The 13,044-nt window shown below is 46.7% G+C and overlaps 1 protein-coding gene across 1 annotated transcript in view; it reads left to right on the top strand.

The window, feature by feature from the left end:
* Window positions 1-7,629: 7,629 nt before the first annotated feature.
* Window positions 7,630-13,044, top strand: part of lic (dual specificity mitogen-activated protein kinase kinase lic) — a 35,825-nt gene continuing 30,410 nt past the window's right edge. The window contains exon 1 of the mRNA XM_050185458.3: window positions 7,630-7,993. Coding sequence (XP_050041415.1) covers window positions 7,969-7,993 — 25 coding nt within the window. The 5' untranslated portion in view covers window positions 7,630-7,968. The remainder of the gene's footprint in view (window positions 7,994-13,044) is intronic.

The raw sequence follows: 13,044 nt of genomic DNA, 5'->3' as shown, positions 1-13,044 counted from the left end.
AGTTGTTCCCCCAAGATTAAATGTTGCCCACCATAAAGGTAATGGTTATACAACCTTAATGTTCTTCTAAAGGCTAACGGTTCAAACAGGAATGATTAACATTCAATCCGAAACAATGTGTTTCTGATTGAATATAGTGTTTGGAATAAATCATACTTTTCAGTCATGCACCGAAATCACTTTTCCAATGATTCCAGGTTGCCATAGCTTTTCAAGCAAAAACAATGATCGAACTCAAGTAACCCATGTTTATTTTTGATTACATATTGCCACCATCATCTTGAGCCACAATTAACAAAACAAAGAAAGGAATACTAGCATACAAATGCCAAGTCCTTGGTATACAGTAATGACATATAAATACAGGAGATAAAAAAAATGACTGAAAATATGCAGCAGTTCAAACAAAATAAAACAACTCCAAAATATACAGCAGATGAAACGTGTCATAGCCAGAGTAAAATCATGAAAATGAAATTAAGTCAGGAGCAGTCACAGTCAAATATAAGTTAGGTGTCTCTTTAATATCCTGGTCAGATGGGCAAACTTAGGGCACCTTGAGTGAATTTAATTTACTTCGTTGAGTGTCACTTCAGCAGCAGGGTGCTAGGTGGCAAACCAAAGTGCTATTCAGGAATACTGAAAATGATGCTACAGTGAAATCTTAATATAGTAAACTTCAGGGGACTACAATAAATTGTTCGTTAATATGAAAGGTCATTATAGCAAAAGCCCCAGAATTAACAATTCCGTGCATCAAGCCATAAGTGTGTAAGTTTTGACTGTGTGAGCCATCCACAAAAACTTTATAGTTGGCCCTCTGCCTATTCTGTTGCTATTTTCCATTGACTCGGCCACCATATACCACCAAAGCACCACGGCGCACATGAAAGAGACGCTGTCGACAAAACCACAGACAAGCTCCCAGACGCCTCCAAAGCACAATGTTCTTTTTTCTTCTTTTCTTTTTTGTCACTTTCATTGCCGCATGCGGTCACAAAACCTATTATGTCGTCACCTCCAGAAAGAACAAAAGAAACATTTGTGGTCTCCTCGCTACGCTCACGGCGCGCACGCTCCGATTCCGCGCGCGCCGGGCGACCACCGCGGGTTCGAGCACTCCGAGGCGCCATGCGTGCAGGGCACCGCGTCCACGCCTGCTCCGGCCCGCTCCGTGTACTGACGCGCAGCTGCGCGCGTACGCGCCCCGCCGGCCCCAGCTTAGGGGGAAGGCGAGACCGCGCGCGCAGCAAGGGAGACCCTAGGCAAAGCTCTCGAGAAGCCAGAAAGTACATTTATTAAAGTGGAAGTCAATACAAACATCAATTTTAACGTCCCGTCCGAATCTGAAGCTAGTTACAGAAAACATGGCCGAATGGTCGCCGGTGGCCACTATCGGCGCACCGCGACAGAGAGAGAACAAAGAAACGAGGAACAAAGAAAAAAGAACCCCAGCAGTAAGAAGTTGCCTATCCTTCGGTGAGCGCCTGCCATCGCGCGCCCCACAGTAGAGAAAAGGGAAATAGAAAGAAACGACAGACGAACAGACGGGGGCACGATCGGCAGACGCTGCCTCAGGACATCGAGACGACGGAAGAGTGCGCGTGCGCCCGCCGAGGCCGGTACCCCGACGAGCCGAAGTAACCATCGGCCGGCGGCGGACAAAGGGGGCCGCCGCCGGCAGAGAGGAACACGTACGCACCTTCAGACGCCCCGATGTGGTCTCCCCGGGACCCGACTTGCGCGCGCTTACCCGGAGTGCACGCAAGCAGGGCCCGAATCCCGCCAAAATGTTAGCCAATGGCGAAAGCCTGTTGACCTTAGTGTGGGCGGGATGACAGCAGAGCGACAGTGTTTTATGACCCGCTGCCACCCCGTCCAGGCAGGGAGGAGAGGGACACGGAGCCCCCCTCTCTAAAGGGACTAAAGTCAAAGGACTAAATTGTGCCGTTGATCCCCACCGTCGACCGTTACCTTGCAAGGACGAACATTAGTCCCACAAATTTGCGCACGACACTTCGCCTCTTCACACGGCACGCACGGTGGATTAACCGTTGATCCAAAGGTCCAACGGCTGCCGTTAGTCCCCTTTTCCCCGTTTTCGGCTTAGAGTGTAAGGGTCTTGCTTGCCAGCAACTGCAGCTTAAACCACTCCTAGAGGCAGTTGAAGTCCGTGCGATACTGTTTAATAAACTGGTAACAATTACATCCCTATACATCCCCCCGACCTGCCACCTTTCAAAAACAAAATTTCACAGCTTTATCTATGAACTGCCAGAACCTTATATTGTCGTGGGAGATTTCAATGCCCACAACACCCTTTGGGGAGGTTGTCGTTGCGATGCCAGAGGACGCTTAATAGAACACTTCCTCTTCACTGCATATGCTTGTCTGCTGAATGGGAAAGATTCCTACATTCTACAGTGTCGCAAACAATACATTCTGATCTATCGATTTAAGCATTGCATCGCGTACACTCATCGCGTACACGCATCGGAAAGGCAAAAGCAATTAACCCTACAACCGTCCTTCTAATATGGCGGAATTTCAGGCTGCACTACATAGTTGTAATAAATCGTCCCCTGAACACGATCGAATAGTTTTCGAGATGATTGAACACTTACACCTTGAAGCACACGAAACACTCCTCTCTCTTCTTAACGCCATATTCTCTGCCAGCTACATTCCATCCGCCTGGAAGAAAGCGGTCATAATTCCTATTCTGAAAGAGGGCAAGGAACCGTATTTGGCCAACAGCTATAGGCCTGTAGCTCTAACAAAGTGCCTATGTAAGCTTTTTGAGAAAAATTACTAACCGGCGCCTAGTCCATTTTCTTGAAAGCAACAAGATACTAGATTCCTTGCAGTGCGGCTTCAGAAAGCATAGATCCACAACAGATCATCTTGTCCGCATCGAGAATATCCGTGATGCGTTTGTGCACAAACAGTTTTTCTTATCGGTATCTTTAGACAGGGAGAAAGCATATGCTACTACTTGGCGTTTCAAAATCCTTCGTGATCTAGCGGGAATGGGCGTCCGAGGCAACTTGCTAGACGTTATTCAACGTTATCTGTCCAGCCGCACATTTCGTGTTCGGATTGGTAACGTCCTGTCTCGTCTATTTACTCAGGAAACTGGTGTGCCACAAGGCGGAGTGCTGAGCTGCACTCTATTTCTTGTAAAAATGAACTCCCTCCATACTGTCATACCACGTACAATCTTTTATTCAGTATATGTAGATGATATCCAATAGGTTACAAGTCATGTAATCTTAGTATCTGCGAGCGACAAGTGCAGCTTCGCCTGAATAAATTGTCTAAGTGGGCAGACGAGAACAGTTTTAAACTAAACCCTCAAAAAAGTACGTGCATTCTCTTCTCCAATAAGAGAGGTGTACTACCGGAGCCCGTTATTGATCTTAATGGAGAACGGCTATCTGTGAGCCATAAACACAAATTTCTAGGCTTCATTTTAGATTGTAAACTAACTGTTATACCACACTTGAAATATGCGAAAATGAAGTGCTTGAAAACAATGAATCTACTGAAGCTCTTGTCCCACACATCTTGGGTAAGTGACAGAAGATGCCTCTTGAGCTTGTACAAGTCTTATACGGTCACGCCTTGACTACGGAGCCATTGTGTATAACTCTACTACGCCTAGTGCTTTGAAGATGCTGGATTCCGTCCACCACTTGGCTATCCGTCTTGCTACTGGTGCGTTCAGGACTAGCCCCGTAGAAAGCCTGCACGCTGAATCCAACGAATGGTCTATACATCTTCAAAAAATATATTTACGCTTCTCTTACGCCCTGAAAGTGAAATCAGATTTCCATCATCCATGTCATTCGGTTATTCACGACCTGTCCGCGGCCAGGCTTTTCCGTAACCGCCCAGGCACTAGACTTCCTCTGTTCCTTCGGTTGGAATCATTATCCGAAGAAACGGGCGCCTCAATTTTAGAGAATGTCATAATGACAACTACGCGGCTTCCACCGCCTTGGGAGTGGCAGACTATCGAGTGTGACGTCTCGTTTGCAGAAATATCAAAACGAGCACCTGAGGCACACATACGTTCACATTTTCTTGAGCTTCAGCAGAAGTATTTTGGTCCTGCATTTTACACAGATGCCTCTAACTCTCCTTCTGGAGTTGCTTGGGACCAGCATTTTTAATATCCGGTACATTGAACCCATATGCATGTATTTTTACAGCGGAGGCATATGCAATACTCTCTGCAGTAAAGCACATCAAGCAAACGAATCTCACTGGGGCTATTGTGTCCACAGACTCATTGAGTGTACACTTCATCAAACCAAAATTAGGACATTGTATATCGGAGAGAACATCACGATATAACGAAGTGCTCCTCTGCCGATTAAGAATAGGACACACTTACGGCACTCACCCTTACCTCTTGATTGGGGGGTACCCTCCCACTTGTAGTATGTGCGACAAAAATCTCACAGTCCTGCACGTTCTTATTCAATGCCCTGCAATAGAAGCACAGAGGAAAAAGTATTTCACTTCTGCATATCGCGAAAATATACCTCCTCACCCGAAATCTTTTCTTAGCAATGAACCGCTTTTTAATCTGAAATTAGTCTTAGAGGTTTTAGCTGAAACAGACGCTCTGAAAATCATTTGGCCAGGGAATTCCTAGCGCACGTATAATAGCCCTTATACTCAAGGGCTTTCTTGAAGCTATAGTGTCATTGTTATGTTTTCTTGCATCATGCTTTTAACGAAACCCCATTGCCATAGCCCAGAGAACTACTTAGTCAGTGTCATTATATTAGCACCTATATAATTTACGCCATTTACAGCGACTAGTTTTAGGCCCTTTTATAGCCATGTCACATCTACCATGAGAAATTCATTGTCCACGCCATTCACAATGCATCGTTAACATTACCACTTGTCATGGCGCTCTTTGGCCATACCTGGCCCTTGCGCCATAAAACACCACACATCATCATCATTACTATGTCATACACAAAGGACGTTGCGTACATAACGAAGAAGAAAAAGTGAGAACCTATCTAATACACTCTATTTCTTCTGAACTATCGCGCAATTATAATTGTCTTTAAAAAATCATGATCCTTCTTTACTTTTGCTTCTTATTTTAAATTATAAGTTTTTATACGACCAAACCCCTAATAAACCGCCATATAACCGCTTGATTCTTGACCAGTACCCTGTAACGGAGGGACACAATTATCTGAGAAAGAAGCGGCCAACGAAAACAAACAACATGGTAGTGTTCATATGCGGGAAATGGCGCTGCCACAGTAAACGAGTTGAGAACCAAAGGAATCGCTGGAATCTGCTTCCTTTTTTATATACTACTTTAATATTTTTTTTTGCATTTCTACAGCTGTTTTTCTTTTCTTTTTCCTATTTTTTCTACTGCTGTTCGGCACCTTTCCACGTTTTTTGCCTCTTTTCTCATTTGAAGCACCTGGCAGATTATTTGTGCATAAATTCCTAGGGCAGGGGCGGGGGGGAGGGAGGGCTGTGACCATCGGAGATGGAACATTTCCTTATACATGTATTCATACTTGTTTATGCAACAAACTTCAGCTGACAGTGAGCGCCGCGTTGCGTCCCCTCCTTTTCCTTAGTCTTTAGTCGCGCTGTTGCAGCCATAAAAAACAGCTTATTCTCTGCCTTACCAACTGTGCGCAGTGTGGCGAAAAGTTGTGGGCCGCGCACCAGCCGACAATTAAGAGAGCCTGAAAGTGTGTTCCTCGGCTGTCCACTTTTTATCGCCCGCCACCCGACGCTGTCGAATGGAAGCGTCCCGGAATTGGATAAGTTAGATTAGCACGGATGGTAAACATTCAACGTTCTTACGACGTCCTTCGTATAGGATATCCAAAAGTGGTCATGCGACAGACGTCCTATTTGTTTTCGTAGTGGTGCATGCATCACTGGGACGCGATTTGAAGGTGCCACCGCCGAAGAGGTGTTTTAACTTGGTCGAGGGTGTTGCAGGCAAAGTTTAAAGTTTGTGGGTTAGTTGTGGCATTTCCGGTAGAATGCCGATTCAAGTGCTCTATGGAGCGTTATAAATGAGTTTTGCGAAACGCGGGAGTTCAAATTTGTTGGGAATGGGCTAATGCGTTCTGTTTTATGTGCTGGAAAGGTTTAAGGTATGTGCGAGTTAATTACGCACTTTGCTGTGACGCTTATCGCACGCTACACGATGTTTCTCAGACCTCTGACAGAATTGAATCTTGCAGAGTTCACATTTGTGGGAAATCGGGCGCATATATCTTATGTAATGTGTGACCTAAGGTAACAAGTTTCCGTATAACCACGGGCTTTTCTGATAGTTACTGTATATTAGTTTTCTCGATCTCCATTTGCAGGCATTATACGAAGCACGTATCGGAAGTTTACCCGCGGTATACTTTGTAAACCAAAGGTGGTATATCTATAGTTTATATTTGGTGAAAATAGGTGCTGGCTGGTGATGTGTAGCAAAGCTTCGGGCATGCGGATAAGTTACAGATTTTGTAGAAAATTATTTATAGAAGCCCCCATGCGTTATATGCGCGTGTTTTACGAACCGCAAAAATGTTTCCGGCTATTGTGGGAGAGCCTGATAACTGCTGTAAATTGGGGGGAGAGGCGTCATGGCTGATGTGCACAAATGTTGTGTGTGCGTGTGTGTGTGCGCATGCGTATGTACTATAATGTACATGTGCGTGTGTGCGTGCATGTGTTTGCGTGCATGTGCGTGTGTGCGTGCATGTGTTTGCGTGCATGTGCTTGAGTGTACGTGTGTGCCTGTGTGTGAGTGCGCGTGCGTACGTGTGTATGCGCATGTGCGCGCGTGTGTGTGTGTGTGCGTGCGCGCGTGTGCGTGTGTGTGTGCGTGCGTGTGTGTGTGTGTGTGTGTGTGTGTGTGTGTGTGTGTGTGTGTGTGTGTGTTAACTCGGCTTTTGCAGTATATAATGCGAGTGCTCTAAGGAGTCGTACAGCCGCTATACGCAAATGCTCACCAACGCTGTGTACTCGGAGAAGTGCAGAGTGTTAACGACTTCACACGGAGGCCACGTTATGTTTAACGAGCAGACAAATTTTAATGTGCAGGAGTTTAATACGCCATTTGCAATAAATTGCTTATTGCACCGCTAGAAGGCGTATTGTGTATAGTACGAGCGTTTTTATCACGTTTTGCCGGTATACCTGGGAGAACGAAATTCCACACCGAGTTTAAATTTGCAGGAAATTGGGTCGACTTCATGGGTCATATGCGCGCAAAGTGTTTCTAATGTGGCTTAATTACTGGCTTGAAAATGTTGTTAATTCAACTGCTAAGAGGAAACGATTTAACTGGAAATTGGGGATCTACATGGTCGCTGGAGATATGCTGTTTTTCTTCTACTTACTTTTTTTCCTTCTCTCGCTTGAGGCAAACGCCCACAATTAACAGGCGAGAAGTCTTGGAGGGAACTCGACGATTGCGAAGCGGTCGGCAATCCTCGTGTTTTCACTTTCGCTTCTCTTACGACGCACAGATGCAATACCGTCGGGTGGCTCCGTTTCCTTCCTCAATGCACGCTAAAGGCAGGTTGTAGGGGGCGCTGCCTCCGTTGACCGAGTCGAGCGGGAAGAGGAAGGGCAGACGACGAGCACGGCAAATGTTAACTGCCGTATTACGAGGACTCCCGAGGAACGCGCCTACCGCTGTTTACAAATTTGCGCATGACTTCATATCGCTCTGCGCGGAGCCAGCGGAACAGTCGGAGAGCTGGAGTTGAAGGGACATCGTGTGAATAGTGTTCTGGCAGTGCGATGCGCGTGTGACGTTCGGATCGGGTACATGTGTCTGCTGGTGGCACTTTAGGAGGGATATCATTTTTTTCCGGAGTGCGAAACTTGTGTCGGAGGTGCAGCGAGCCAAGAAAGCTGTGGCGGAGGGCAGCTCGACCGGAACGTCGTCTCTCGTACACGATGCGCATGCGCAGGCTGACAAAAGGTGAGAGAGAACAACAACCATACGGCAATTAAGCGATGAAGATTTTTTTTTTTTTAAATCAACCTGTAGGGATATCAGACTTTTGCTTTCAGTGCACGCGGTTTCTTGCCGTATATTTCAACGGCGTACTGCAGGTTTCGAGTGCATGGCGCGCTGTTCAGTGACTCGAATACACGCTATACAATATTAAAGTTAGTAGGGATGGCCAACAGAAGCCTTACTGTAGCCGGGCTTTTGCTATCCGGGCGTGATTCAAATAATCATTTTTTTATTAATGGTATTATTTATAGACCACGTTTTTGTTCACTGTACGCGTGATCCTAAATTTCAGCATTGCATTCGCCACGAATCGGGACCTATAGCTTACAGTAGTAAAGTAGCTTTAGTTATGTGTAATCATATTAGAGCACAGCTGTTAGGAGCCCGTTTCTGTGGCGAGCGTCGGCGTCGGCGTAACCGAGCACAGCGAAGGTATGAAAGCGAAGGCGCAGCGCAGCGGGGGATGAAAGACGCGAAAAGCAAAGCGGAAGAGGAGGAGGGCGCAGCGTAAGAACGAGGTGGAAAGCGGTGAACGATCGAGGGCGTGCAAAAGGCTGAGAAAAAAAAAAAGCGTGGTGCGGCAACGATGGCTACGAGATGGCGCCACAGCAGCGCGCGTCGTCTGGAAGGTCTGTCGGCAGCGGCTGCTGTGAATCGCACCCACGCGTCACCCACGCGCTGCCTCTCGCGAGCTCCAGGTTAAGCCTGTTTCACATGCAAGCGATTGAGCGAACGGAGCGAACAGCGGCGCGGCGCTGCGGAGCTTTTCGCGAGGTTTCGTTTCACATGCATTGCCGCCGCGCGTTTTCCGCCGCTGCGAATAGCAATGTTGCTGGCAAAAAACACGGGACTTTCAGCCAGTTTCGGTAGTTTGCGACTACCAACAAAAGCACTGCTTTGTCCCTGCCTCTCAAATTTTATTTTATAAATACATATCCTGCGCTTAGCAATTAGCAATTCGTTGAAAAACTCTCTTGGCATGTTGCCCGTACGACGTGCAGCAAGTAAATAAACATCGTCCTATGCGCAGGCTTTCCCCCACTAGTCCTCCACTGGTCACTTGTCGATGCGGGCCGTTCGGAAGCGGTGCTGCCGCTGCGATGAAATTCCAACTTGCCCGAACCTCGCCGCTACCGCCGCTAGTGCCGCCGTCGCCGCTCGAAACAGATTTCTCCGGCGCGGCGGCAGGATTCGCGAGCATTTTCGCTTGCATGTGAAACAGGCTTTAGCGAGGCAGTCGCGCCACACTTCGCTCCGCTTGCAACGTGCCGCACGAGACTGTCCGCGCCAGCCAATATGTCGCAGAATGTAAACACGCATAGAGCTGCGCTTAAATTTCGCATTTAGGAGTATCGTAATCGTCGGTGAACCTATACATCTCCCTAGAACAGATTTTTTCCTTGTCTTTCTTAAACATTTATTTAAGAAAGTTGGTTTCGTCAGCGAGAAAAAGCATACAACATTGTCGGTGTGACCTTTTGTACTCGCCTGAGCTGGGATCAGCATGTGTCACTAATATGCGTGTAAGGAAAGCATATTCTGCAGGTGTTGCTGGCGTACCAACTCGCTATCGACGAGTCATTCGTTTGCATCTCTTACATAAATTATTGCAGTCTGGTATCAAGTATGACTAAAACAAGCACAGCAAAACTTCAGATTTTACAAAACAGTATTATTCCTCATATCGATAATATTGATCACGCGTCGTCAACAAACCCTGCACTAAAGAGACACGGTATCTTTAAATTTGAATGCATGCACCGGTTTCTTATTTTGCGTTCCTTTTATTTTGCTCCTGTTCCTTTTAAGTAGTCCTAAGAGATACAACTTGCCTGAAGCTTGGGGACACGTAATACCTCATGTAATCGAAACAGTTATAACTGATATGCTACACAGTTTCGAAATAATTATACAAATTACAGACATACTTACAGTATGTCTTATCGCTATAAGTAGGTAATTAATTTTATGTTGAAGTACCTACACTTGTATTTTGTAAACATATATAGAGTAATAGTATTCTTGTTTGTGTCGCGTTTCAACGCACGGTTCTATCCTGTTATATCGTTTTCCTCTTGAGGTACGTGTTTCTTGCTTTGATCTCCTTTAGTTCTTTCGATTCTTTTGTTTTCGTTTTCACATTTGAAAGCTTCATGTCGTACTACTGCAGTTTTTGTTAATTCATTGCATGATGTCTAGACACAGCTACGAAGCTATAATGTAGCAGTCATCAGCGCAGTTATTGTTTGTACTTTAGAAGTTATGTGTTATTACGTCTATCATCTTGGTCATCTGCCTTGTAAGGGTTCCCGGGCCCTGTCAGGCTGTTAATAGAGCAGTAGAACCTCTCCCGTGATGCCATATTCCCCTGATCCGCCCCTGGCTGTACTAACATGCCAGCTAGGCGTTTTGTTACGCTAACTCCTCTAGCTCTCGTTACAGATTTTCTCTTTGGTAGGAAGACCGTACATCAGAGATGTTTGCAGAGCAATTGTTAGGTTTACAACATGACGGAAGCATCAGCTTCTAAAACATATTCTAGGGAGTTTCGGCCAACCTTCCAAGTACTGCATGCCGCTAGTTAATGGCACAAGGGCATATAATTCCATCATACCACGTTTTTTTTTTTTTTGGTGGTGGTTTATTGTTTGGGTACTTGAGCTGGTTGACTCTATAGGGCACCAAAACACAAGGGAGCTACTGTAGAAAACGAAACGAAACTCACAAACAAAAAACTCTGGGGCCAGAATGGTATGCTGGGTATTATGGCAGGTCATAGTCAGTGTGAGGTGACTCTCTGCCCTCTGAGAAAAAATCTCTTCCGTGGTTCCATCCCGGCCGCGGCGGCCGCATTCCGGTAGAGGCGGAATGCAGGAACGCTCGTGGCACCGTCCCCAGCTCTGTCGTGCCCCATATCAGATCGTGGTTTTGGCACCTGAGCCCCCAGAATTTAATTATTTAGTCTTTAAAAATATTGTACTGTACAGCTCGTGCTGGCAAGCGGAGTTTACTTGCGGTCATTGCAGTCACTTCCTAAGGCACTATCCTAAGAAACTGAGCTTCAAGTACCGTCGTTTATATCCTTTGCGTGTGTATATTCAGTTTTTAAAACATGAGGAAACATCTGGGCATACTGCACCTGCCTAAGCTGAGGGTGCTAAAACCTAAACGGCGGCTAGCGCAGCGGGGATGGATGAGCAAAGGCAAGGGAGAGCTAGCCGATATGGTAGTATGGGAGGAGGGGAAAAGAAGACTATTTGCATAGTCAAATCGTTCATATACGCCATGTTTTAAACAACAGTTACACTTCAAGATTTAGCAAGCCAGGCAAGTCTGGAGTTATGCGCGTGTTGCTTGTACCAAATAGTTGGTGTTCAAAGGTGGCGTACCAGCGAAAAAGGACCCCCCACCCCCCCGCGCGCCCCTGTGGGTTACAAATACCAGTCTCGAAGGCTGTGCTAATTTCTTTTTTTTTTCGCTTCACGCGGCAGAAGCTGTTGCAGAAATTGTCAGAAGCACGCCATGAGCGTCAGATTTTGGACACCAAATTCACGCCCAAGTGGTGACGCCTTCTAGATAAATACGTGGATCGCAAAAGCTGCGTGTATGTGGCGGAAGTGATCGCAGGAGCCGGTATCACGTCATAGATGTCGGGTTTTGGACACCCCATATTTCGACCCATTTGATAGAATTGGACCATGTCTAACATTTCAGGAGCGCGTGCTCCAAAACGGCGACGCGTGATTGTTGTGTTTAAAATGGCGGCCATGACATACAGGCGTGCGTCTATTTGTCGTACAAAAATCCCTCACGTGACCTGATCCTAGGTGCCTAGGGACAGCATCGTTTAGGGATTTTTGAGAAGGCGCGATGCTGGCGCCGAACGACGCCGTGGCGTGTTCGTCCTCGGCATGATCGTTCTCTGGACCGCGCGTTGTTCAACATTGCACATGTGATTGTATAGTGCTCACGGAATGAAACGCGTCAATTTAGGGCTAAGTAGTGCACATACTTTCGTTTCAACCGGCTGCAGTTCGTGCCACATCGACGTAATTGTGGCGCGTACACTTACATCGGAGTCCTCTTCACCTTTGGTGACCAAATTCCTAGCGACATGACATGGTGCTCTCGCGCACTTTGCACATATGTAGGGTTCTACTAAATGCTCCGTGTCCTATTTCATTCCGTGAGCACTGTACGTGCGTTGCTTGTGTGTTGGTTGTAGGTTCTGTGTTACTTGGCGGAAAGCCGTGAGTAGTGGTGGTGCGGCAGGGCGGCTTTGGCCTGGGTGAGCTCTGGCAGTACAGAATCTGTGTTGTGTGACCCGTGCTTTCTTGAGAACCCGGCGGTGGTGACAATTGAAATAATGAAGTGGCCTAGCGCCTTGGCAGCGAACCGCGATGTGGCGTCGCCGTGTCCGACTTTGCTTAACGGACATCGAGGGATGTGCTGCTCGCTGCAAGTCATGTAAATGCAACTGCGTCGACCGCCCACTGTTCAGCGCTGAATGTGTGTTTGGTGTGCTGTGCTTGAAACGAGTGGTGCAGCCGTGCAGAGGGGGTGGCGGAGTAGCAGAGTGGCTCCGTTTGCGCATTCACAGACATGTGCTCCCGTCTTGGTCTCATTAGCGGCTGTCGCGGGACTGTGGTGTGCTAGCTCCTTGCCTAGTATGAAGTGATATGAAAGCACAATTTTTATTAAGGGGACAACATGTTGCCGAGATGGTTGCAGCACAGCTTTTTTTTTTTCTTCCAGGCACCTTTTCTACTTGAAGCTTCCATTGCAGTGTTTCGAGCCTCTTTGAACCAGCACGTAGTGTATATAAAAATTGGACACTGATTGGGAACATCACCTAAGTTCATGCCTATCTATAGTAAAAAGCTGTAGCACGACCAGACAAAATAAAAGAAGGGGGTGGGCTGCAGCAATACTAAGTGTTAAATGGTGCTTTATCCTTTCCCTGAATTTTCTGTTTTTGTGCTTTTTATGGATCCTCCGCAGTAACCACGCGA

Source organism: Dermacentor andersoni, chromosome 8, assembly GCF_023375885.2.
Source record: "Dermacentor andersoni chromosome 8, qqDerAnde1_hic_scaffold, whole genome shotgun sequence".
Taxonomy (NCBI): Eukaryota; Metazoa; Arthropoda; class Arachnida; order Ixodida; family Ixodidae; genus Dermacentor; species Dermacentor andersoni.
This window is presented reverse-complemented; position numbering and strand designations above follow the sequence as displayed.